At 46.6% G+C, this 26,913-nt stretch overlaps 1 protein-coding gene and 1 long non-coding RNA gene across 3 annotated transcripts in view; one reads left to right on the top strand and one right to left on the bottom strand.

The window, feature by feature from the left end:
- Nucleotides 1-287: 287 nt before the first annotated feature.
- The window catches only part of LOC310648111, a 30,301-nt gene continuing 3,675 nt past the window's right edge, over nucleotides 288-26,913 (top strand). The window contains exon 1 of the long non-coding RNA XR_014494016.1: nucleotides 288-423. This is a non-coding gene — a long non-coding RNA (uncharacterized lncRNA). The remainder of the gene's footprint in view (nucleotides 424-26,913) is intronic.
- SKI (SKI proto-oncogene) overlaps nucleotides 18,635-26,913 on the bottom strand; it is a 90,180-nt gene continuing 81,901 nt past the window's right edge. The window contains exons 2-7 of one of the 2 annotated variants that reach the window (XM_083375790.1): nucleotides 26,292-26,414; nucleotides 25,856-25,947; nucleotides 24,849-25,141; nucleotides 23,888-24,216; nucleotides 22,993-23,223; nucleotides 18,635-22,402 (exon numbers count right to left, since the gene is read on the bottom strand). In XM_083375790.1, the coding sequence (XP_083231916.1) occupies nucleotides 22,214-22,402; nucleotides 22,993-23,223; nucleotides 23,888-24,216; nucleotides 24,849-25,141; nucleotides 25,856-25,947; nucleotides 26,292-26,414 (1,257 nt within the window). In that variant the 3' untranslated portion in view covers nucleotides 18,635-22,213. The remainder of the gene's footprint in view (nucleotides 22,403-22,992; nucleotides 23,224-23,887; nucleotides 24,217-24,848; nucleotides 25,142-25,855; nucleotides 25,948-26,291; nucleotides 26,415-26,913) is intronic. The other variant, XM_083375791.1, reaches the window with a different exon arrangement.

The following is a 26,913-nucleotide window of genomic DNA, read 5'->3' as shown; positions in this document are numbered from 1 at the left end:
ACCTCGTGCAACGTGCCCCTGGTGAAAAAAAGAGAGGGGCGCATTTGCAGCAAAATGGGGCATTTTTCTGAGTTTGCACGTTGCTCGCGCTGCAGGCAATGCTAACTTTGCTTTTCTCATTTTGCACCATTATTCTGGGAAGCACATTTGAGGCAAGGGAAGCTGAGCTGCTTTGCCATTCAGATGAATTCCATTTTCTCTCTCCCTCTCCCTCCCTCTCTCTCTCTCTCTCTCTCTCTCTCTCTCTCTCTCTCTCTCTCTCTCTCTCTGTCCCAGGAGATTTTCCAGGCAGCAGATCCGGAAGATGCAGGGCAGAGGAACAGACTTCCAGAGAGGCAGCAGCAGAGTGGTTTTGGGACTAAACTCTCAAGGGACCGTGCCAGGGTTTTCCGTAACTGGCTTTCCCTTGGCTCCTCTCCACGGGTGAGTTTGCAGCCAACTATTATCCAAGGGTCCTGAGACAAACTCCTTTTCCCACAGTCCCTGTCGTTTAGGGAGGTCAAAGGCCGGTCCTTTCAATTAGGCGGAGTGGCTGGCCGGCTCTCCCGGGGTTTCCCCCCCCTCCTTTTTTCTTTTTCTTTTTTCTGGCCTCTTCCTCTTGAGTCCATGCGCATTGGTTGTTTTGCTCCACATGGCATTCCAGTGGGAAACCACACCGGAAGCTCTGTTCCTCCCCGTTGTCTCTACTCTTGCCAGGAAGTGGGACCCACAGCGGAGTGGGTGAATTCTAACCTCTTGCCGTCCTGAGCAGCTGCCATAATGCCCCCTAGGAAGCTGATCTGGGGCTTGTGGGAAAATTGAACAGAGAGCTTCATATATATATATTTAGAAAATTGGGACACGGGTGACGCCACGTAAACCATCTGGAAGAGAATTGGAAAAACAAATGCCGTTTTGAAGCAACCTCGAGTGGGTCCACAAATTGCATTAAACTGTTAATATTGGCGGGCTGGAATTTGGCCTAAGGTGGGGCATGAACCCAGGAATTACATTTCGATTGCCAGTTTAGTGTTGGGTGGAGTTTTAGACTTGCAAAACTTGGCTCCGTGTTGCTTTATAACAAAGTAGAAATATTGAATTTATTTATTGGTATCCCGCCTTTATTATGTTTACAAATAACTCAAGGCAGCAAATATATCCAACACGCTTTCCTCCTCCTGTTTTCCCCATAACAAGAAACCTGTGTGATGAGATGGACGACGAGAGAGTGACTGGCCCAAGTCAGCCAGCCAGCATTCATGACTAAGGCGGGACTTGAACTCACGACCTCCCAATCTGAGCTCGGTGGCACCCGATCAAAAATGCACAGAATTTTTTCTTCTATTATTCCGTCTTTTGAAACAGTCGCTTCCCCTGGTCATCTCCAATGCTGCTATTTAAACTCCCCTTCTCCTTTCCGGACCGTAGATTTTATTTTGCAAATAGTGGGGATAGCTCTCGCGCCTCCAGAATCCCAGGACTGAATTTCCCATTTCGGTTGAAGCTGTGCTTTCCGGGGACTGGAAAGGCAGCGTCGGGACCCACCTTGGGCAGGGGGTTGGACTAGAAGACCTCTAAGGTCCCTTCCACCTCTTGTTATTCTGCTCCCCTTTTAGGGAGCTTTTAGATGGAAGGAGTTGCCGATGAGCGTCAAGCAGCAGCTGCTGGATTGTTCCCACTAGGCTGTCTACTAAATTGCCAAAAAAAACCCCCAAAAAACTGAAGCTCAGCCAGCATAATATACAAAAACCGCCTCGAAATCATGTCAGTTAATAAAGCTAAATGGGTAAACTGCAGCTCTCTGAAAGCTGTATTTTCACGGCTGGGCCTCCGGTAGGATTTTGGCCTAGGAGAATAAGCGAAAGGAGCCTTAAATGAAGTTAGTTGGTTTCGCACCCCTCCAAGGAATATTCCCGACTGTCTCACAAGTGGAGCCGTACCTGGGTACTTCGGCTGGGAAGCTGCCCGGGCTGACCCATCAAGACAATTTAAAAAAAAGAAGAAGAAATTGAAAAAGAGGATGACGGATTTTATTAGAAATATGGCGGGTTGAGTTGGGAAAGTCTTGCATTTTGTAGAGTCTGTTCTTCCACTGAACCGGCTTAAACCCTAACCCTTTCAGAACGCCTCCGGGTCCCTCTCTTATTTAAAATTAACTGCTTGGATTGCTGCCAAGCCCCTCTAGAGAAATAATGGTAGCAAATCGGGGGTGGGTGGGGGTGTTGCAGTGCGTTTCATGGTGTGCGTCTTTTTGTGCCTACCTTTCCCCCCCCCACTTTTTTTTTTAAAGTCCCTCCTTCTGTTTTGTGCTGAAAAAAAATTCACCCGTTTTGGAGGAGGCGGAGGAGGGAAGGCGAAATATATTTAATCCCTTTAATATTTTAAAATTTAATTATTTCCAAATTGGGTTAGCCAGCCTGACAAGCATGCCGCAATTCAAAATAGAGAGCCCAGAGGCGGCTTTAGGAATTAGATGAGAAAAGAGAGAGGGAGAGAGAGAGAGAGAGAGAGAGAGAGAGAGAGAGAGAGAAATATGAGGTTTTTTGCTATAAGGCGGGAAGTTGAAGGACCGACATTCCATTACTCCGTCTGTCTGCTGAATTCATTTAACATCTGTGGCTTAAATGGAATAGCTCTAAAGAGACCGTCTGCAGGCTGCGCTTGGCTTGTTAAGGGATTTCTCAAACCTGCTCAGGCTGTTGCAGGGGAAAGAAAGGCAGCTAACGGCTGCCATGGCAAGGGGATCCAAACAAAACCTTGGGTGGTTTAGGAGCTAGCAAGCCCAACATCGGGGTTTGCCGACCACGATAGATGGCTTAGCGGGTTCATAGAACCACAGAGTCCAAAGGGACCTTGGAGATCCTCTATGCCAGCTTCCTGCTCTATGCCAGGAAGTACTTCTGGCAGATGGTTATCTATCCTCTGTTGGGCAACCTCCAACGAAGGAGAGTGCACCACTTCACGGCATAGCCTGCTGCATTGGCTCCCGGCTTATGCAGCCAGGAATCTCCTCTTGACGTCTTGTGTGGAGGTCCTTCCTTGCCCTTTTAATCCATTGGTTCTTGTCTTCTGGGATGCCAGAGGACAATTGCACTCCTTTTGTGCGACAGCCCTTAGATATTTGAAGATCACTGCCATCTCTCTCCTCCCTTGTCTCTTCGGTAGGCCAAAAGATCCCCAGATGCTTGAACTATTCCTCCTAGGGCAGAGGGGACCAACCCTGGCAAATTGAAAACTTGTGGACTTGAACTCCTGGAATTCCCCTCCCAGCCACAGGAAGTCCACAAATCCATAGGAAGTCCACAGGTCTTAACGTTGCCAAAGGTGGACACCCCTGTCCTAGGTCTTGGTTTCCAGATCTGTCCTCTCCTTGGTAGCCCTCCCCTAACCGTGTTCCACTCAGTCACTGTCTTCCTTGAATTGGACACATCTCCTGGGTCTGAGCAGACAAGGAAGAGGGGGATGCAAAGTCACAATGAGTGACTTTTTCTTTTCTTGGTCAAGGCTCTAGTCTCCATTGCTTCGATCATGATGGACATCTTTCTAGTGCTCCACTGATGGACTGGCCAGCCAGCCATGTCAGAAACAGAGTTTGTGTCCCATTTAGGCTGGGAATGTTTAAGCCATCAACCTGTCTGTTTTATGGGGTTCTCCGTCCCAGAAGATGTGAGTAGGGACGTTCACTGGGTTTCCTTTGCAGATTGGGTCCTTTGCAGTTTCAAGTAAGTGAGAAGATCCTTAAGAGAATCTGGGTTTTGCTCAACGTTAGGAGAGACCAAAAGGGAGAATTTCCATTCTTCTCTGCCTGCTCTCAGTATACTTTAATAACACTTTCTGTTGTCTGTTGATAAACCTTGGGAGATTGGTAGAGGACACGGGCCTGCTTCATCTTGGTGGGAGGTACTGCTGGTTACCTTTCATCTCCAGATGTTGCTGAAAATGCCCAGAAGTGAAACATTTGTAATTAAGTATAAATCTTTGCCTTTCCCCCACACCCCTTCCTTCCAGTTGTCTGCCGAGTGTTTATAGCAGACCGAGGAAGGAAGCGCCTTTTCAACCTCTTGTAATATTTAAATGGCCAAGAATTTAAGCCAGGCTGAAACAAAACAGGCTTTCACCATCTCATGTCAAGGGCAGCTGAATTCTGAAAGTGAGGTCTTCAATTTTCCCTGCTCTCCAAGGACATACTTCTTTAAAGAAGAATCAACTCTCGTTGACTTCCTGGGTGCAAATAGCGGCAGAGATATATAATTGTTGCTGTGATCATCTGGAGTATTGGCTTGCGCCAGCGTTATTTAGCTTTTCGGAAACCAGTCAGGCTTGGCTCAGTGGGGTAAATCTAGGTTAATTTCACCAAGCACCGTGTCTTTCAGAAACAAGCTCATTCAGAGACGGTCGTAGTTTTCCGTGCAGCTCCAGAAGCTTACCAAGATTGCAGTAGCCAAATTGGGTTTTGTGGCGCAGTGGTTAGAATGCAGGATTGCAGGCTGACTCTACCCACTGACAGGAGTTTGATCCTGACCGGCTCAAGATTGACTCAGCCTTCCATCCTTCCGAGGTCGGTAAAATGAGGACCACCAAGATTGTTGGGGGCCATAGGCTGACTCTGTAAAAACTGCTTCGAGAGGGCTGTGAAGCGGTCTATAAGTCTAAGGGCTACTGCTATTGTAAATTGAGCATTGCTGACGACAGTTAGTAAGCTGTGGGATCGAAGTGACACTTGGTTTGAATGAAGACACTCTCCCGAGTCCTTCCGTGTAGACCGATCTGGGAGAGGGTGCGACAGGAGGAAAGCAAATTCGTAGGAAGTCAAAACAAGGCCTGGGTCTATCCCACCATCAAAGCTGGCACAGCTGGCGAAGTGGCAATGCCGGCTGGGGCCGGCGGGTGCCAAAAACTTTTGAGAAAGGCACAGTGTGAAATGTGGAATGTAAGCTGACGCAGTGTTCCTAGAAGGGTGAAGTCAGCGCGCAGCTGCACGTTTCATGGATCCGAGGGTGTCTCCAGCCTTGTTGTCATCGAGAGGGCCACAGGTGGTACGCACACCCTGGAAAACACACAAAGTGGGCCACAGATGGTAGGAAAGGAAAGAGAGGATTGCTCCCTGCGTTGTGTGGGGACTCGGAAAGGCTGGGGTAGCAGCCACAGCAGCTGCAGCTCAGATTGTCGAGGCCTGTGTGTCTCCCTAAAGGTTTTATTTCATCCGTTGCTGGAAATATTCTCCAAAATCAAGTACAGGAAGATTAGCTAGGTGACCTATATAGGTATGAACAGGGTTGTCTACCTGCTTGATTTGTCATTCTATTCTATTCTATTCTATTCTATTCTATTCTATTCTATTCTATTCTATTCTATTCTATTCTATTCTATTCTATTCTATTCTATTCTATTCTATTCTATTCTATTCTGTGCAACCAATAAGACTTGAAAAATATTCAGGAAAATAAATCTGAGCATGGCCATCTGCCTCGTAACAGCCATAATCGATGCTTCGTTTGGAGTTTGCACAATAAATTGATTTAAATTTGAGAGCAGTGGCTAATGCTTTTAATGGTCAGCTAAATTTATCTGCATTGAACCATCGTCTCACCCAAACCAGGTTGAATTTTTCCTGCAGAAAAAGCTAGTCAGGCTTAAAACTTCAGCTTGGGTTTTAACTGACTTGGGTCAAGGTGTCGTGTGAACCCAGCTACGGGGCTTAAAAGGGATGGAGCGGCCCCATTGCCCATCTTTAAACCGCCCCATCAGGGAAACGCAGCTCAAACTTACAAGTACGTTGTTTTATTAGGGTTAGGATTTAAGTTGCTAAATTAAATCCACATGAAGTACAGTATGTTATAGTCAGGTTAATCTGGAGTAAATTAAGGCGTCCAAGATAGCATCCCCGGTGTTTTCCATGGCAAATTAGGCATAGCCTAGATATCCACGTATAATCTGAAAATTCCCCGCAATGCAAAGCTGGATACTGTCTGTCTCCTTCAAAGCCCTCCCCCCATCTAAAATTCCCTCCCACATCTGCTGCCCCCAACCATCCCTAACGCAAGAGAGGAAAACTTTTTCAATTCTGAATATAAGCAGCAACCATAACCACAGACTCCATTCCAATTGCGGGCACAGGGTGGGGTGTGTGTGTGTGTGTGTGTTAGACTAAGGGACCTCTTAAGTTCCCTTTCCATATGTGCCTTACATATGTCAGTGTCCAGTGTCCACAAAAACCAGGTCGCGCCTCTTCTGCTATTCTGAATTCTTGGGGTGGGGGAGAGAATTTCCCATCGCCCCCTCGGAGACCTGTTTCGACTCTGCAGAGACGTCTGTGTGTCTAAGGCAGGGAGCTGGCTTATATATTTACTCGGTGCCGCACGCCTGTTTATGCCCAACTGTGTTTTTATTTGAGCTAAGCAAACGCCGCCAAAGACGCCGCACGCACGCACCTGATTTGATTGCTCACAGATGCCAGGTAAAGGCTCTTATTCACTAAAGCGGATGAGCTTTAAATGCAGGCGGCGCCCGGATGCCATTTCCATAGCTGCTCATCTGTTCAGGGAAGGTGTTTTCCCTGCGTTTTATTTCTTTCAAGACGAGGAATGACAGAGCGACAGGGTTGGGAGAAAGATCTGTCCTGCAGCTCAGAATCACAGGGCTGCGAGGACCTCAGAGGTCTTCTAGTCCAGCCCCCTGCCCTAGCAAGAGGCCGACACCATTCCAGACAAATGGTTGTCCAGTCTCTTCTGAAAAGCCTCCAGTGATGGAGCACCCACAACTTCTGGAGGCAGGCTGTTCCAATGATTAACTGTCCTCACTTTCAGGACGTTTCTCCTTATTTCTTGGTTGCTTCTCTCCTTGATTGGTTCCCACCCGTCGCTTCTTGTCCCACGCTCAGGAGCTTTGGAGAATACAGCAATCCCCTCTTCTCTGTCACAGCTGCTCAGATATTGTCACCTCTCAACCTTCTCTTCTTTAGACTAGGCACACATCCAGTTCCCACAACCATTCATTGCATGGTTTCGCCTCCAGTCCCCGAAACATTTCTGTGGCTCTTCTCTGCACCCTTTCTAGAGTTTCAACATCTTTTTTTTTTTTTGGTCTTCCCTCAAAAGGTAGGCCTTGCCTCCTTGGCACAGGCTAACCCTGGTTTATCTTAGCCTTGATTCCCGGGAGGAGGGCTGCAGGATCCATGACCTGGGATCAAATTTAGCCAATGTATGCTGGAAATTGGGGAGGAGGGAGTTAGGAAGGCCATTGCAGGGCAAAGAGAAGCGTTGCCTGGTTTTTGTCACACACAGACCTGCTTTTCCCTCCTTTGCACCCAGTTTGACTAATCACCGCTGGAATTTTAAACCGAGCAGGGCAAACATTCGGAAGTGCAGTTCCATTTTTTTGAGGGTTATGCTTGGCAAAGCCGGTCTCTAATCCAGCAATGCTCTCCCACCAGCCCTGTGGCCCAGTGACTCCCCGAAGGCTGCCTAGCCCCCTGCCCTCCCCTCCCACGTTTTTCAGACGGCAATCCCAGATGTTGGATGCTTTCTCCCCCCCCCCCCACATCCCAGGACTCCGACCGACTTTTTGATATACGGTGCTCCTGAAATCTGGGCCTTCCTCTTGTTTCTTCTCCTGGGCCTCTCTCTCTGCTCCAGCTCTCCTAATTCGAGGAAGGCGCTGTGCAGATGTTCGCCAGATGTGGATGTTTTACTATATTTCGGCATGTTTGCCCGTTGGTGTTACTATGGTGATAGCAGATTCACGAGTGGGATGAATTAAATCGAGCGGGGTTGTCTATGGTTACTGTAGCGTTCATTCAAACAAACACGCCGTTGCACGTGTGTGTGTGTGTGTGTGTGTGTGTGTTTCCACCCCACTTTTCTTATTTAATGACCTAACTGATGATTTTACCACCAGCTTTCCTTCTTTTCACCTGGGAGGTGTTTTGCCAACTAAGCACATCTGGTCCAATTAGATTTCTCCCTTTTTCAGCAGGGAAATTGTGCCTTTTTTGGGGGGGGGGTGTCTCCATCTGTGTGTCGCACAACAGTGTTGTCGTTTTGGGCTTCAGGTGACAGGCCGCTTCGGCCTTCTTCTCAGCTTCATCCCCCCACTAGGCTGGATTGCCAGTCTTGATTGTGCTCGCTGTCAGGAAATTCCTCCTTAATTCCAGGTGGCTTCTCTCCTCGATCAAATTTCCATCTTTTGCTTCTTGTCCTGCCTTCAGGGGCTTTGGAGAATAGGTGGGCACCCCCCCACCCCTCCTTCTTTGGGGCAGCCCCTCAAATAGGTCAAGATCGCCGGACATTCAGGGATCAGCCCCCAAATCCCAGCCCAATCTGGGTCACAATATCAGGGGTGAAGTTCGGTTTCCTCTTGTTACGTTTCCAGAATAAGTCTGGGGCATTTCCCTCCCGCCCACGGCCCCTCGTGCCCTTGTGCAATAACCATAATTACCCCCTAGCCGGCTGCACGGTGATTCATTTTGCCAGGCCTGGTCGGCAGACGCTTCATTGGTATTCCGCGTCGGCTGCTCTGTCTGTCGCTGCTCTGCACGCTGCCGGGTCCACGATCCTCGGGGAGTTGTGCAGCTGTCAAACTGACTTCCATCATCCCCTCCCGGAGCCGAGAGACAAATTATCCAGCCGGCTGTCAGACGAGACGAGGCGATTCAAACCTGCAATTTCTAAGTGATTTTTGTGTGTGTGTGTGTTTCCCAAAGAGGAAAGGGAAGCAGAAGAGAATTCAGCCTCTACATGGCACATTGCAGCGAATTTGGTCGTTAAGCGAATGTTGTAGCTTTGAGCGGTCACTAAACGAAGTGTTGTAAGTTGAGGACAGCCTGTAATTTGCGGGGTTGATGTGTTTAGAAGAAGAGGCAACCCTTGTGCCAGATCAAAGCATTCGATTTGACCCGTGTTTCTCCAGCTGGGCAACTGGGGCATTCTGGGAGTTGTAGTCCACCCGTTGTAGTCTCCGTTGCCCAGCTGGAGAACCACCGCATTAGACTCTTCTGATTTTCAAGTGGGACCAAGAGCCTGGGGCAGCCCTTCCTCTCGGCCGGCCGGCCGGCGTTCCCTTCCTCTTCCCCTCCTTCCCTTCTCTTCCTGCCCGCTGCCTTTTGTGAAAAGTAGGTCAGAAAAAGCTCCCTAAAGTTGAAGTCTCTTTCCCAAGCAGCCGCCATCTGGCAGGCTTCCTTAGGGCAGGCAGAAGCAAAAGACGGATGCCTCCATCGGGCTGGCAAGCCTGAAGTCGGCTACCCTTCCCCCTCCATCCCTCCTGAGAATTGGTGCCATCAGGGGAGGAGAGATGGGCTTCGGAGTGAGGTCAGGATCCAGGGGCTGACTTAAAGGCCCTCTTTAGGGTGCATTGGGGGGCAAGGGATGCCTCGGTCGCTGTGGTGGGATCCACGGTTGAGATTGATTGCCTGAACTGTTTAAAAGCGAGTGGCAAAGAGACTCGCTGGGTTAGGGGTGAAGATCTGTGAACTCCCAACTCCCAGAATTCCCCAGCTGGATTGGGCCTTCTGGTTTGCAGACTGGGGAATTCTGGGAGTTGAAGTCCATTCCTCTTCAAGTTGCCTACTATAAGGAACACTAATCTAAACCCATCCATTTTCTCTCCCCCCCCACCCCCCTTTGATCAGTTTAGCCCTCCAGGAAAAAGAGCTGGAAGGAAAGAGAGTTTCAAAAAGTCACCCTCTCCCCTTATTGGCTGCCTAGAACACTCCTTCCAACACTGATTGGCTGCAGGGGCAAAGCCACACCTACTGGGCCTCTCCTCCAATGAGAGGCAAAGCTGCTGCTTTGAATAGGCTTCAGCGAGAAAAGGCAGATTTTTCAACAAAAGTTTGCTCCTTATCTGCTTTCTTAGGCCAAGTTATAATCTTAAATCACAGCCTTAAACCTTTTTTGAAGTTGGCGCCTGCAAGCCCATTTCTGAGGTCACCGAAGTGTCACTTGGACGATTGAATTAGGTCTTCCCTATGCAGGAATTTAATACCCGCCTAACAAAACATTCAAAAGTGGTTTATTACTGTGGGTTGCCCCCTCGCCCCCTCCCTTCTCCTTTTCTCAGCATGAATTAAACCAAGTTTAGGCTGAGGATTAACTAAAAGAAGTCCACCTTTTCCAAAGCTAGTGTTCCCTCCCTTCCCCCATAATTCTCCCCACTCAAGAGACCCACGGGAGCAGCAGTGTTAAAAACTGTGATGTTTGCAAGAAGCCATCAATCACAGTACTTACAGGAGATCTCCCCCCACCCTCCCGCAAAATTTTGCTGGGGTTTTCATAAATCAAATAGCTGAAATATTTGTGGCTTGTCCCTAGGAGGTATATGCAGGTGGAGATTAGAACCAGTCGGTCAAAATGGTACACACACACACAGACACACACATACGTGCTCACACTGCACAGACACACACACACACAGAAACAATCTACAGATGCAAACCCTCGCTCACTAGCAGGAGGTGAGACTGGAAAAAGGGTAAGGAAGAGAGAAAAATTGATTTATAATGATACCCAAACAGTATTTAAATGTTCCACAGAGGAATGCTTGGGGAAGGGGGAGTGAAATATTTTATTTATGTATTATATTACATTTATAAAGCCATCCATCTCACTCTCAGGAGACTCTGTCTGGGCAGCCCCCTCACTGTAAATTTGGAATCTTTCCTTTACAAATGGAGCCGTGGAGGCATTTATCAAAATACGGCAGCTCATAGGTTAACCCCTTGTTTAATCTCAAAGACCCTTTGGGGCAGAGAGGCTGGCTGGTTTTATGACTGGAGAATGGCGTATCTCAAGGACACTTAGAAGTCCTTGGACGTCTGAAGCAGCCAAGAGGCTGTTGGCTTCCTTGCAGAAGCTTTGGGCAGCGGTTTCGGCTGCTGTCCCCAACCTTGGAACAACTGCCAGTGAATTTGTCGCAGGCCTACGTCTGTCTAACTATCCAGCATAACTTAAAAGGGCATGCAAGATCCCAACGAAATTATCTTTATTACAGTTTTGGACCAGCCTTTATGGTAAAAGAGATTGGTTACTGGAAAGGGGGAGGGGGAAAGTATGTGAGATTTAAAGTTATCTGAAAGTTAGTTTGGAGGTCACAGGTTGAAAGAAAAAAGATGGAAGAAGAATGAAAGCAAAGAGGAAACCAGCATACAACCAGGTTAAAACATTTGCCATCCTTTGTTCAAGTGATGAAAAAAACGTTCTTGTCTCTAAGGCGCAAAGGAAGCAAAGGAGGAGCCGGTCTTGTGGTTAGACCAAAGGTGTCCAACCGTGGCAACTTTAAGGCTTCTGGGCTTCCGCTCCCAAAATTCCCCAGCCAGCATGTTGAAGTCCAGAAGTCATAAAGCTGTCAAGGCTGACACCCCTGGGTTACGGATTCATGTTTGTTGTTGTTGTTAGTTGCGAAGTCGTGTCCGACCCATCGCGACCCTATGGACAATGTTCCTCCAGGCCTTCCTGTCCTCTACCATCTTCTGGAGTCCATCTAAGCTCACGCCTACTGCTTCAGTGACTCCATCCAGCCACCTCATTCTCTGTCGTCCCCTTCTTCTATTGCCCTCAATCTTTCCCAGCATTAGGCTCTTCTCCAGTGAGTCCTTCCTTCTCATTAGGTGGCCAAAGTATTTGAGTTTTAGCTTCAGGATCTGGCCTTCTAAAGAGCAGTCAGGGTTGATCTCCTCTAGGACTGACCGGTTTGATCGCCTTGCAGTCCAAGGAACTCGCAGGAGTCTTCTCCAGCACCATAGTTCAAAGGCTTCAATTCTTTGGCGCTCAGCCTTTCTTATGGTCCAGCTTTCACTGCCATACATTGCAACTGGGAAGACCATAGCCTTGACTATACGGATTTTTGTTGACAGGGTGATGTCTCTGCTTTTTAGTGTGCTGTCTAGATTTGCCATGGCTTTCCTCCCAAGGAGCAAGCGTCTTTTAATTTCTTGGCTACAGTCCCCATCTGCAGTGATCTTGGAGCCAAGGAAAATAAAATCTGTCACTACCTCCATTTCTTCCCCATCTATTTGCCAGGAATTGAGAGGGCCAGATGCCATGATCTTGGTTTTCTTAATGTTTAGTTTCAACCCAAGTTTTGCACTCTCCTTCTTCACCCGCAACACCAGGCTCTTTAGTTCTTCTTCACTTTCTGCCATTAGAGTGGTATCATCTGCATATCTTAGGTTGTTGATGTTTCTTCCGGCAATCTTAATTCCAACTTTTGATTCATCTAGCCCTGCCTTTCTCATGATGTGCTCTGCATATAAGTTAAATAGGCAAGGCGACAGTATACAGCCTTGCCGGACTCCTTTCCCAATTTTGAACCAATCAGTGGTTCCGTGTCCAGTTCTCACTGTTGCTTCTTGGCCCGCATATAGATTTCTCAAGAGACAAATAAGATGTTCTGGTACTCCCATCTCTTTAAGGACTTGCCACAGTTTGTTATGATCCACACAATCAAAGGCTTTAGCATAGTCAATGAAGCAGAAGTAGATGTTTTTCTGGAACTCCCTAGCTTTCTCCATGATCCAGCGTATGTTAGCAATTTGATCTCTAGTTCCTCTGCCTCTTCGAAATCCTGCCTGTACTTCTGGTAGTTCTCGATCCACATACTGCTGGAGTCTAGCTTGTAGAATTTTAAGCATAACTTTACTAGCATGAGAAATGAGTGCAATGGTGCGATAGTTTGAACATTCTTTGGCACTGCCTTTCTTTGGAATTGGAATGTAAACTGATCTTTTCCAATCCTGTGGCCACTGTTGAGTTTTCCAAATTTGCTGGCAAATTGAGTGTAGCACTTTTACTGCATCGTCTTTTAAGATTTTGAATAGCTCAGCTGGAATACTGTCACCTCCACTAGCTTTGTTGTTGCTCAGCTTTTCTAAGGCCCACTTCACTTCACATTCTAGGATGTCTGGCTCGAGGTCAGTGACCACCTCATTGTGATTATCAGGGACGTTAAGCTCATTCTTGTATAATTCTTCTGTGTAATTTTGCCACCTCTTCTTAATCTCTTCTGCCTCTGTTAGGTCCCTGCCATTTTGGTCCTTTATCATGCCCATTTTTGCATGAAACGTTCCTTTCATCTCTCCAATTTTCTTGAAAAGATCTCTGGTCCTCCCTATTCTATTGTTTTCTTCTATTTCTTTGCATTGTTCATTTAAGAAGGCATTCTTATCTCTTCTAGCTATTCTTTGGAATTCTGCATTCAATTGGGCATATCTATGTTTTTCTCCCTTGCCTTTCGCTTCCCTCCTTTCCTCAGCTATTTGCAAAGCTTCCTCAGACAGCCATTTTGCTTTCTTGCATTTCTTTTTCTTTGGGATGGTTTTGGTTGCTACCTGTTGTACAATGTTGCGAACCTCTATCCATAGTTCTTCAGGCACTCTGTCTATCAGATCTAATTCCTTAAATCTATTTGTCACCTCTACTGTATATTCAACAGGAATATGATTTAATTCATACCTGACTGGCCTAGCGCTTTTCCCTACTTTCTTTAATTTAAGCCTAAACTTTGCAACAAGAAGCTCATGGTCTGAGCCACAGTCAGCTCCTGGTCTTGTTTTTACTGACTGTATAGAGCTTCTCCATCTTTGGCTGCAGAGCATATAGTCAATCTGATTTCTGTGTTGACCGTCTGGTGATGTCCATGTGTAAAGCCGTCTCTTGGGTTGTTGGAAAAGAGTGTTTGCTATGACCAACGTATTCTCTTGACAAAATTCTATCAGCCTGTGCCCTGCTTCATTTTGTACTCCAAGGCCAAACTTGCCTGTTATTCCAGTTATCTTTTGGCTTCCTACTTTAGCATTCCAATCCCCCATGATGATAAGGACATCATTTCTGGGTGTTAGTTCTATAAGGTGCTGTAGGGCTTCATAGAACCGGTCAATTTCATCCTCTTCAGCACTGGTGGTTGGGGCATAGACTTGGACTACTGTGATATTGAATGGTTTGCCTTGGATTCGAACTGAGATCATTCTGTCATTTTGAGGATTGTATCCCAGTATTGCTTTTCCTATTTTTTTATTGACTATGAAGGCTACTCCATTTCTTCTGAGGGATTCTTGCCCACAGTAGTATACCTGATGGTCATCTGAATTAAATTCACCCATTCCTGTCCATTTTAGTTCGCTGATACCTAAGATGTCAATGTTTAGTCTTGTCATCTCTTGTTTGACCACGTCCAGCTTTCCTTGATTCATGGATCTTACATTCCAGGTTCCTATGGAGAAAAAATCTTTACAGCATCGGACTTTCCTTTCACCACCAGACATATCCACAGCTGAGCGTCCTTTCGGCTTTGGCCCAGTCGCTTCATTCTTTCTGGCGCTACTAGTACTAGCCCTCTGCTCTTCCCCAGTAGCATGTTGGACGCCTTCCGACCTGAGGGGCTCATCTTCCAGCGTCATATCGTTTTGCCTTTTGGTACTGTCCATAGGGTTTTCATGGCAAAGATACTGGAGTGGGTTGCCATTTCCTTCTCCAGTGGATCACGTTTTGTCAGAACTCTCTGCTATGACCTGTCCGTCTTGGGTGGCCCTGCACGGCATAGCCCATAGCTTCATTGAATTACGCAAGCCCCTTCGCCACGACAAGGCAGTAATCCATGAAGGGGACGGATTCATGTAGGACAATCTTTTACCCTCAGAATCGCCTTTTGGCAAGGAATGTCTGGTTTCGTGCCAAAATGAAACGAACGAACAAAAACCCTTATACAGGTCTGATTGAGATAGCAGGAAACGTAGAGTTTTATAAGCAGAAGTTGCCATTTGTTTGCAGAAATATCAGTAAGATTCTTCTTCTTTTTTTCTCTAGCAGTTGAACTAGGAAGGAAGGAAGGAAGGAAGGAAGGAAGGAAGGAAGGAAGGAAGGAAGGAAGGAAGGAAGGAAGGAAGGAAGTCCTTAGCTTTCAGTAAGTAAACCCATTTTCCCTCTCTCTGTACCATCCAGTAAAGCTTTAGCTAATTTAATTTACCAAGTCCAACGTGCAGACATGTACATTCCTCGTGCAGAAAAAGAAAAGGCCAAACTTTTGGAAGAACCAGCCCAGTCTTTAGGAAAAAGATCCCCAGCTGACTGGGGAATTCTGGGAGTTGCAATCCACACATCTTGAGGTTGTCAACAAGGTGGAGAAACATCACTTTAGCCTAATAAAGATAGTGACTCTAGTTCCCCATCGGCATTTGCTGTTTAGCTGAATCAGGAACAGAAATCTACCCACTCCTCCTTAGGCGTCCCCCTCTGCCGTCTCAAGGTCCCTGTCAATCTTCTCTGTTCCCCCCTCCCCTCCAATCACTTTTGGGGCAGGTTAAAGCGGATGTGAAATTGGGAGATCGTTGAGATTCAGGGCAGTTTTGATTTTATTTCCTCTGCTCCAGAAGGAAGGACTGCCGAGACGATTTAAGGACGGCTGTTTTATTTGTTTTAGAGTTTGATAAATTCACCCAGCCTCCAGAGTGCTGGAAAGCCCGTTAGAAGCCGCCTCTCTTGTGTATTTTGGTTCACACCTAGGCAAGAGTTGGCATAAATCCTAGCACATTTGCTGGGGGAGCCTGGATGTCGTAAAGGTGTCTGCTAAACAGATGTTAGACTGTCTGCAAAAGACTGTGTGCATCTTTCAGAGCAGAAAGGGGAGGTAAATGAAGAGTTGCCAAGTCTTTTTGGGTTGCCAGTCCTGGGAGTTTAAATCAGACAAAACCAGCCAGGAGCTTCTCAGGGTGGATTCAAAATGCTCTTTTTTTTACAGCCTCCCAACCCAAACAGACTATTCTTCTGCATCTCAAGCCTTTTGTCCTCCCCACCAAAATGATACTCTGGCCTTGCAGCGGCTCCCAATACCTTCCTAGCTTAGGAAGCTGTAAGCAATTACACAGTGCGATTTAGCAATTTTAAAAAAGATGTATTTGCAGATTAGAAGATGTCCTGGCTAGCTGGCGTTTAAACTTCTGTTGAGTCACCTCCACTGAGAATCTCATTTTGGGGCAAGGAGTACAAGACAATGCCTTTTTCTTCCCACCAAAAAGAATTAACAGGCTCACCGCATTCAAATTCCATGTATTAAAAAAAAAAAAACCACCTGCACTTCAGGAAGTACACGTCCATTTCTCCAAAGGCTGGTGTTCCAATTCCTCTTTCAACAATCCCCCCACCCCGCAAATTGGCTCCTAATTCAGATTTCACATTTCTCCTACTGCAGAGAAGTGTGTTTATTTTTCGCTCTTATTATGTTGCGGTTTGATTCCTGTATCTGAGACAGTATCAAGTCACTTGCTTATTTATTTCCTGGGAAAACCCCAAATACTCCACACTCTGAACTTCCACCGGATCACGGGTTGTTGTTTTTCCCCCACTTGATTTGGGCTAATTTATATAATGTTAAGGAAAAAAAGGGATATATCTCTCCTTGCACAGCCTTCCTCCTCTCCCCTCAAAATGAATACGGGAACATGGGGTTTCCATGAATGGGGTCAGGTCCTTGCCATGTGGAGCTAAGTCCCTCGCCCATCAATTAAAGACACTTAATTGATTGGAAAGCATCATCTTTTCTCTGAAGAGGGGAACTTTGGGGCTCAGCCCACCCAGTTTATTTTGATTTAAAATAGAGTGTAAGGGAAACTTTCATTAATGCTTCAAAGCAGCAAGGCAGGCTGAAAAAACCTGACCAGGGGCTTAGCAGATGTCATAAAATAAGTTTGTCCTATGATATTGATATGATCGACGGGGTTAGTTTAGTGGGTCCTGCCTTGGCATCTTCAAACAAGAAGGCGACACAGAAATAATATGGAATTCAAACAAGCCTTTGGAAATTGAAGAAAAAGATCGGCGTGGGTTTAGTAAGGGTGCATCTTAACAGTAACGTTGTAAATTTGAATGAACTCTTCTTAAGTTCAAGGCATACCCATTTATTGTTGACCCCTCCAACTTATACTCCCCAATTGGTTTTTCTTAATCCTATTGGATACTCAATTGGTGAGATTTATGTAATTTTTTTTAATAGTAAAATAAGATACTTTTACTGGGTTTGGACTTATTTTTCCGGACAATTTTATTAACGATAATGAGTCTATACACTGTACATTCAGTCACTGAGATGTATTTATAAGCATAGCTATTTTTTTATACATACTTTGATAAAAGTCCTTTATATTACAATATTATCTGTTTCCAGGTTGGAAAGAAAAGGGAGAGAGAGCAAAGGGTTATCATTCTCTTTCCCCCACCCACCCTTTTTTTTTCTCACTCAGGCATTTGTAAACAAGCAAGCACATTTTATCACATAAAAATAATTCTAAAATACGGAAGCCATTGAATTGTTAGCAGCAGTGGTGGGACCTAAAGAAAAATGCGCTCAAAAGATATTCATATATATATATATATATATATATATATATATATATATATATATATATATATATATATATATTCAAAAATTGCAGTTTGTGTTGAAAACTGAATTATTTTTGTTTCTTCTAAAAAAAAGCCTGTCTCTCATACACGAACTGCTTTGAATTAGAGAAGGAAATGTCCATTTTATTTATTTTTTTAACCATCAAATACAATGAAACATGAGTATGTGGTGCAAATAATGGGACCAAAGATTTAAACTGACATTGAGATTCCAAAATAAATTTATTTCGTGGTGGGGCCTTTATTCCCTAACAAATTTCAACCTGTCTTCATGTCAGGTTTGTAAGTTGTAAAAACCAAACAGCTCAGTAAGAAAAGTAGGGGGGGGGGAAGACTTGAAAAAGTAAACACCATATACACTTATTATACAGCTATAAAATGAAAAGAAGTATTTACAGTGTTTTGTGTTTTATTTTTTTTTACATTGGGTAGTTCCATTTGAATAAGCAATTATTTTTTTAAATCATTCTTAGCTGCTCCATAGACATCAATATATTATTGCTGTTGGGTTTTTTTTCCCCATCCCCGCCCTTGTTAAAATGTAGCTGGGCATTTCTTTAAAAATTGAATTAAACTGCATATACAATGTATTTAGATATGTATATATGTACTTATATTTATGTATAGGTATATATAGTTTATATACCGATATATACTGATATCCCCCCCCCTTCCCAAATTAAACCAGGTAGCTAACAGAGAGCAAAACCAGGGTGGTTTAGACCAGCGTTTCTCAGCTGTAGCTAGTTTTAAGATGGGCGGACTTCAAATCCCAGCTTCGCTGGCTGGAGAGTTCTGGGAGTTGAAGTCCACCCATCTTAAAATGGCCACGGCTGAGAAACAGGGCTCAAGGGGGACCCATCTCCCTCTGCCTCTCTCCAGCTCTTCTCCATCGTGATGGTGGCAGCTCAGGCTGAAGTTGCGGGACCCGAAACGGCGGCACTTTCAAGTGGATCGTGGCCGGCTTTGCGGTCTCCTCCGAAAGGCTGGCTGGGCTCCCCAATACAGCCCCCTTTCAGTGCAAGCGAGCCCCAGGATGCTGGTTTTCAAGCCGTCTCGGAGGGCACGTCTCCCCCAAACGCGCCCGGACACAAAACACACACGCACGCACAATTTAGAAAGCAACACCTTCCACACAGGTCAATTTCACGGGGGGGGGGGGTGTGTGTCAGAACCAAATTAACAGAGAAAGTAGGCTGTGACCTGTGTGGTTGAAATGGCAGAAACTTTCCTCTTTGCTCCAAGCTAAATTGCTTTGGGAGACCAAACCCTTTTTGCTTTCAATTTTAATCTCCCCCCCTCCCAACGAAAGGCTAAATTTAAAGGCTGCAATGCACCACGTTGCATTTTGATGCGATAGGAAATGTTTCAGGAATAGCTGTGTGCCAAAGAAAACCTGGGGGAGGGGGGGGAATACTGTCAAACGTGCCCACCGCTCACTCTCGCGAGCTGCTAATAACACTGACATGGAGGGGTTTATCGGCCAAATGCTTTCCTCTTTTGCCCTGAGTATCAATTTCTTTTTCAGTCTTGGGTGGGTGGGAATTTCCTTTCCTTTCCCCCCCACCCCCCCCACCCAAGGAAAGGGGATGAACTCTGCATTGATCTAACCAGCCTAGGTTGGTGCTAAGAGCGGGGGTCTTCCATCTTGGTGGTTCTGCAGGTTTTCTGTGCCATTCCCAGAAAAGCGACACTGAAGATGAACAGCTTGAGGGGGGGGGTCTTCGGGTGGTGGTGGTGGGGAGACACACCTTTATGGACTGTTACATAAGACACTAATAATGCCCGTTAATTAATATAGGTATGGTAAAAAATTTAATTTCATGCATATGTTCTTTTAATAACTGCAGAAAAAAAACATACAAAGAAGCAATTTTTTTTTAAAAAAAACCTCACATTAAAAAAATAACTGCATAAACACAATCAATATTCCTTTTTTTTTTTTTGCATTGCACTTTAGAGCTGAACCCATTCGTTGCAAATGAAGAAGGGCGGGGACCTGAAACTTAGACAAAGTTGTATCATGCAAGCTAGTTCGCTGAGCAGTTTCGTGCTTTCCGTTTTCATTTTTATTTTTTTGCCTAAGTCACCTGATTCCTTTTTCTAATAAATCTTCCTTTGTATTTATATGGTTGCTTAACCAGTCTCCCACCCACACCCCTAAATGTACTTTCCTCCTTTTTCAACATTCATGCTTACAATGGCTATTAGAATGGATAATAACAGCTTTTTTAAAAAAAAATTAATACATTTTTTTTCCTTTAGTGTACTGCAAATTAATACTTTAATTTTAGGACAGGCTGCCGCAGTGTGAATATACCAGAGGGAGGAAAAAACGTTTTCCTTCCGTGTTTAAGAACAGTAAAATGGGAAGGAGAATTTGGAGTCCTTGGGTAAATCGGAAGGTGGTTGCTTTGATTTGGTTTTGCCATCATTAAAAATGTTCAAGCAGTGGGGGGGTAAAAAAACAAACCAAGGTTTGGTTTAGGCCAATAAACTTCAGTTTGGAAACCCAGTTTGTTAACAGCTTCTCAGCTGCAGATATGGCTTTTATGCAATGTGCAAAAGAGAATGCAAACTCTGCTTTTGGCTTTTCTGGCTTAATCCTGGTGTGTTTCTCCATCCAGCTCATGTCTGCGATCACACCGGACCAAAATAAGCCATAAAGGAGGGGAAGCAAATTGAACAAGCCAAGAATATGTTGCTCACTTGCACAGGCCTATTCTTGCTTTAGGCTGCCTGAGATGTGTGAATGTGGTTCCTTCAGGCTGGTCCTTAACAAAACAGCTCTCGCTTCTCAGAACTGAGCCAAGCAAAACACGCTGGTAAATAAGGGCAGAAAGGATTCTGGCTTAAGAGAAAACTATGGTCAGTGGCTGGCTTCTGACATCCCCGTCTCCACCTTTAGAGCCACCGATCTTTCAGGTATCGTGAAGAGGCCCTTGGCAGCTCCAAACTCACCACTACGGGTGTTTCTCACCCGTGACAATTCTGCAGTATCGCAGCCGAGGCAGATGCCGATCGCTTGGGAGGTCAAGCCAGCCACGTTCCCATAACCCCAGTGGCCGACAAAGCGTTGTGAACTTGCAGCTGGTGCTTTGTGTGACACCGTGCCTCAACCTTGCTGGCCTTTTCAGATGGACTTCAACTCCCAGAATTCCTCAACCAGCCCTGCTTTTACAAGATGATAGAGAAGGAGCCACAGGAGCTAACGGATGGAGGGACTTCAAATTAACCCCACCAGCCCCGGAAAAGTGTTTCTGTGTGTGTGTGTGTCTGTGTCTGTGTGCGCGCACGCACGTGTGTCTTTAAGATGGGGACTTTGCAAGTATCCCCTGAGCATATTTTGGCTGTACACTGCTAGGAAGCGGGCACTGCCGGCGCCTTCAGATCCCAAGATTAAAGCATTTTTGTCACATGAGAAACAAACAAACATACAAACAAAATCACCCCGTGACCAACCAACCAAAAAAAACAAAAAAAAAACAAGATCCAGAAAGAATAAACAAAAGTTGGCTTATTCACAGCAGCAAAAAGTCTTTTGTCTCTTTTTAATACAAAGGCGAGTCTCGTTCGTTCAGAGGGCACCCAACGCTCTCTGGCTGCCGCGGCGTTGGCAGTTTCCAGAGGAGTCCGTCAAACGCTGCAAATTTCGGAGGCGTGGTGGATCAAAAAAGTGGAATGAATTCACTGAGCAAAACGGAAGGCGGTTTTTTTGTTTTTTCCTTTTCCCCAAAAAACACACGTGCGCGTGCCATTCACTCGTTCCCGCGTCTTGCTCACAAGCAGCGGGGGTGGGGGGGTGGGGGGATCAATCCAGCTGTTTCTTTCAGGTTAAACATCTTCCTTGCCTCCTTCCGTTCTTTTTCGACGTGTTCAGGTGGTTGTTTGCTAAAGTCAGAAGCGCTTTGGAGTCAAAGCCAGTCTTTGTGAGGAGCGAACACTGAATTTTATAAGGCTGGGTTTATTTAGAACAAAGATCTATTCCTAAACGTACAAACATCCTTTCCCCCCCCCTCACCCCTCTACTAACTTTCTCTCTTTTTTATGATCCAACATAGGAAAAGCAAAGAGGTTGAAACCTTTAGAAAGGGGAGGGGGGGGATCCTAAAATCGGAAATTCTCATAAAAAAATCCCTTGATTTGAATTCATTCATGGCTATTTTCTTTCCTGAAACACTTTCCAAACACCTGTACCAATTTACACAATAGGCATCAAAAGTATCCCACCCCCAACCCCACATTTATATATAATATATTTTATATTTCATTTTTTTTTTAAGAAAAAATCTCAATGGTTTTAATACGTCGTCTTGACTAAACGATTTGCATTTTGAAATAGCTTATAACAAAAGGGCTTGTTGGGGTTTGTTGATGTACGTATGTGTGTGTGTGTGTGTGTACACAGACACACACACACATATCTATCTATATTTGTAGCAGCCCTCGAGGTTTGTCCCTTATATCCACAAATGCTGCTGACCGGACAAGTTTTTTTTTTCCCCAGTAGAAAAGAAAAATACATTTTAATTTTATTTTTTTTCCTTTTTTTCTTTTTTGCTGCAGACTCAAAAGAGTAGATTTATAAACATTTTTCACGTTATAGGCACAGGAAAATGTTGTGCTATACGGATTTTTTTTTTAAAAAAAAAAGAGGCAGAATTCAGTGCTTTCGTTATGAAGAGTAACATTTGCCCTCCGATTAAGGACCAGATCCATGTTTTTTTTTAGCCACATGCAGGGATGGGGGGGAAAACGCCTCTTCCACGCATTCTCGCTTACTATGCACAGATCGGCCCTGGGGCCACAGGCAGCGCATCGATTCCACCGGTCTCGGGCCGGGGGCCTCAGTTCTCGGGGTCTTTCGGGGTGTGCGCACGGCTGGGCAGGTCGTTATGCTTCGACCATAGTTGCTCTTGCAGTTCCTTGACGGCTTTTTCCAAGTTCTCGCGTGCTTCGCGCTCCAGCATGAGGTCGGCGCGCAACTGTTCCCGGTCGGCCTCCGCGTGCTGGAGCTTCACCTGCAGATCTTCGATCTGGGAGGAGAGCAGGAGGGTGAGTGAGCGGGGCTTCCAAGCCACAGGGCCGCGTAGAGCGATGGGCCTGCATTTGTGGGGGATCCCTCCCTTTCCTAGGGCTTTTGGACCCTGGTCCTTCTGGATTCCTGTTTCTTAACAGGAACAGACAAGCCTCGGTTAGCAACTGGGGGAGGAGAAGGCGGCGTCTCCCTAGTCCTATTTAAGCCTAGACTTCCTCGGCAGGAAAGGCTCAGCGCATTATCTGTGCAGCTCGCACGCCGGGCCCCTCCTATCTTCCCGGCCACCGTGAGGAAAAGTGAAAAGGGACAGAGGCCACCTGCAAAAGCCCCACACAGGCGGCTGAGCCTCTGCAGGAAAAAGCCAGACCGTGCCATTTGGGACTCCCAGCTGTGCAAGTGAGAGGCCACACCTGGCCCACCCCCTTCCCATCTAAGGCTTCGTGGCGGAGACCAGGTTTCCTTTGAAAAAGTCTGGAAAGCGATGCTGCTTGATGCTTCCTTGAATCTTTTAACTTTGGGGGGAGTTTGCTCGAGCACCACAAGCCGAGCTCTGGGATGGGAGGAGGGCACGGTTGCTCCCACACTCACCTGGGCCGAGTACTTGGCTCGTAGACGGCCGGCCTCGCAGCCCTTGTCGCACACCCGGACCTGTCGGGCCTGCTCCAGTTCCCGCTTGAGCCGTATCCGCGACTCGTTGGCCTCTTTCATCTTCTTCTCGTTCTCTGCCCGGAGGCGCTCAATCTCCTTCCTCAGGTTGCGCTTGGCTTCCGTCGCCTCCCTCAGCTTCTCCTTCTTGGCCACGCGGAGGAACTCCAGCTCCTGGGACGAGAGGAGGGCTTAAGAGCGGAAGGGCCCAAGTGTGTGGGGGGGAACGCTCCTCAGGCCAACCCACACCCCAGCCCATGCTCCTGTGCAAGTGGCGTTAAGGGAACATGGAATCTGGGAAGGGAGAGGGAGCTAGCAAATAAGGGCTAGGCCAATCAGCTAAGCGAGGGGTCGGTTGGATAACCTCAGGGGTCTCCAATCTTGGCAACTTTTCAGATGCGCGGACTTCAACTCCCAGAATTTCCCAGCCTGCTAATGTTTTTTTCTCAGGATTCAGAGAGGAATAAAATCCACATCATTACCCCCTTCCATTCTCAAATTAAACCAGGTAGCTAACCAGCCAGGATGATTTAGACCAGGGTTGCTGAACTGTAGCCATTTTAAGATGGGTGGACTTCAGATCCCAGAATTCCCCAACCAGCAAGTCCACTTCACACGTCTTTGAAGTCCACCTATCTTTAAGTTGCTGAGGTTGGGAAACACTAATCAACCTACTAACGGTGATAACGCGCGCACGCACACACACGCACACACACACATCTGAGCTTCCAAGATCTAGGCGGATCATTAGAAGAGGTGAATCCGAGCGCCACCCAGACACTGTCCCCAAAAGTAATGTCCCAGGGTTCCCTTTGTGCCCCGGGGGACACCCCATTACCTGGTGGAGACTGCGCTTGGCTTGTAAGGCAGCGTTGAGCTTCTCTTCCTGCTTCACCCTCATCTTCACCACCTCGTGGAGGAATTTCTCTTTGGCTTCTTTCGTGTCCAGACCGCCATCCAAGGCCTGCCTCAGATGCTCCAGCTCAGCTTCCAGCCCATTGGGGCCATTGGGAGGCTCGGCGTGACTTGAGCCTTCAAAGACGGTGCTACTGCTGGTGGTGGTGGCGGGGACAGCAGGCTGGACTTGCAGGCTGGGGGAATTCATGTCCTTGGCTGAACTCGAAGAGGTGAAGGATGGGGAGGAGAGCGAGGACAAGGAGGAAGTGACTGCAAAGAGAAGGAAAGAAGCCGTGGCAGTCAGGCCACCCGCCACCCCCCAGGCAGCGTTTGGGGATGGTGAGGGTCCATAAGTAAAATATGGTAGGGAGCGTGTGTGCAAAGAAACAGCGTTTGAGGGGACCGGGTCCTCTACTCCTGTCCCTGGCTGTATTTTCACGGTGGGAAGCTAAGACCAGCACCCCTTTAACCGTACAGAATCGTGGCATTTAGCAACACTCAAAGGAAGTCCCGTTCACAGTTTTGGCCACCTTCTGAAGGACAGGGAGGTCTGAAGCCCTAAGATCTCCTTTCAAAGGCGGTTTGCTTTTCAACCTATTGGAAAGATGGCTTTAACGGGAATTTATTGTAAGAGATGACCAGGCTGAGCCTGAGGGAGGGAAGGGTCCAACGCGTCATCAGTCACGAGTCCCTTCGCACCCACAAGAGACCTAAGTCCAGCCCACTTTGAATTCCTCTCCATTCTTATCTCCCGCTCATTCCCCTTGACTGTTAGTCATTCAGATTCTTGTAGAGAGAGCTTAAGCTTACAATAAATTTTATACACGTTTGAGCTGCCTGGATCTCCCCCTGGTGCTCGAGAATTAACTGACCATACCCCCCCCCCCCAAAGTCACACTTACATTCTTCTCGTGTTTCTACTTCTATCTCGGCTTCGGATTCCTTGTCTTCTTCTGTGGCAGGGGCGGGAGCAGCAACGGTGGGCACAGCAGCGGTGGTAGGCGTTGGTTCGGGCACGGCAGGGTGTTCAGAGACGTGTTTCCTTTTACGGAGCTGGGGAGGGCTGCTCAGGGGGTCACCATTCGGCAAGACAGCCGGGGGGCACAGTGGGTTGCTCACGATCTTTGGCTGAGGAGGGGGGGCCAGCGCCACGTTGGGTGCGACGGAGTTCTCAAAACTTTTATACGAATAGAAACTGGCAAAGGGAAGGGCGGAAAGAACGCCGGGTTACCTCGCAGCCCCCACAGAGCTATTTTGGGGGTGACTCACCCGCTCCCTCGGAGAGGGCTGGAGAGAGAAGACAGCTCCTTGGGTGGGTTTCTGTGCCGTTTCTCATTAATGCAATGAATCATCTAAAGGCTTAATTGCCAGCTTTGAAAAGTTCACTTCTGCACTGGGCAAAGTAGTCTTATTTTGCTCCTCCGATTTTTAAAGAGGCAAAGCAACTAGGAAGGTAAGCAGGTAGGTAGGTAGGTAGGTATGTAGATAGGTAGATAGGTAGATAGATAGATAAGATGATTGATAGATAAGAGATAAATAGATAGTTAGATAGATAGATAGATGATTGATTGATTGATTGATTGATTGATTGATTGATTGATAGAAGATAGATAGATGATGGATGGACAGACCACCCCTGGTCTAGACCAAAGGCACAGTTCGTTCATCTGATCCGCCCACTCTACAGCCCAACCGTGTGATTAACCGCCCTTTTCTATGCTCCAAAGGCTTAATTTTATACCCTGGTTCTTCCTGCAGTGTCTTATTTGGCTCAGATATTAAGGCCTTGGGGTGCTGGTGCATCCTGTGGGACACTTTTCAGAGCACTGGCGTTCAAGTTACACATCTGGCCACCTATTCCATTTAATGGCCTTGAAATTTCGGCCGGGGAAACTGGGATTTCCCTTACCTGTCTCTGATCAGCCGAGGGATGTGGTTGGAGGCCTCCTTCTCGCTGGCCGAAACGGCGGGGGACCAGGGCCGGAATGCGGAAAGACGCTGCTGGGGATGGAGACACCCAATATTCTGATTTTTAAAAAAACGAGGGGAAAAAAAAAACCCCAATAACAGACAAATGGATAAAGCAAAGATCTGGAGTTTTATAGATCTGAGCTTCTGAATCTCTGGGTAAGTGCTGCAAAATTTGGGAGTGTGGCGTACCACACAGAAGCCAGGACGCAGAGTTTACTGGATTGAACATCACACGCTGTTGGAAGCCAACACAAAACTAGCCAAACTCTCAAAGCCAACCATCCTGGGCTCGGTCAGACAAGGAAGAATTTGGGGGTTCTTGGGGGTTGCAGCCTCCAGCGTTCGAAACCTGGCAGCCCTCACCCAAAACTCACCTTACTGGATGAATTGGACAAGGATCGTAACCAACTGGTCTGTTTCTCTTTATCACCAAGTAGGGGAGACTGAAGGACATCGTCCGTTTTGGGTTTCTTGGGGACAGGAGGATCGGACGGGACCTGGAACAGGAAAAGAGGGCTTTTTAAAAAAGAAAGAAAGAAAATTGGATATTTTCCACTGCATTTTTTTTTAAAAAAAGAATGTCCATCAAAGGTGAGCCACGGGATCCAGTTGCAGCCTCTTCTACAACTGCATTAAAGCTGCTCTTTCCTGGTTAATAAGGAAGCCATCTTTCTCGTTCACTTAAAAAAAAAAAAAAACAGGGAACAAATTGGGTCTGGGGTGAAATACCCAAAGGTGAGCATCCTAAAAGGGCAGCCATCGTGAGTGGCTGCAGGGTGTTGAACAGACCGTTAGGTTTCCAAAGATTTGTTACTGAAAATCTGCAGTCGGTGCAAAATGCTCATTCAAGACTTTTAAAGCCTGAACTTGTAATGATGCTGCAATACAGAGATGATTTCTTCCCCCCCCCAGTCTCTGGCATACAAAAATCCACTTCTGGGCCCCGGGAGGCCTCAAACTCATTCAATTGGTTCGAGTCCACATACGTTGCCACGC

Source organism: Vipera ursinii (genome assembly GCF_947247035.1).
Source record: "Vipera ursinii genome assembly, chromosome: 17".
NCBI classification, from domain to species: Eukaryota; Metazoa; Chordata; class Lepidosauria; order Squamata; family Viperidae; genus Vipera; species Vipera ursinii.
Note: the sequence above shows the minus strand (reverse complement) of the source record. Positions and strands in the feature narration are given on the sequence as shown.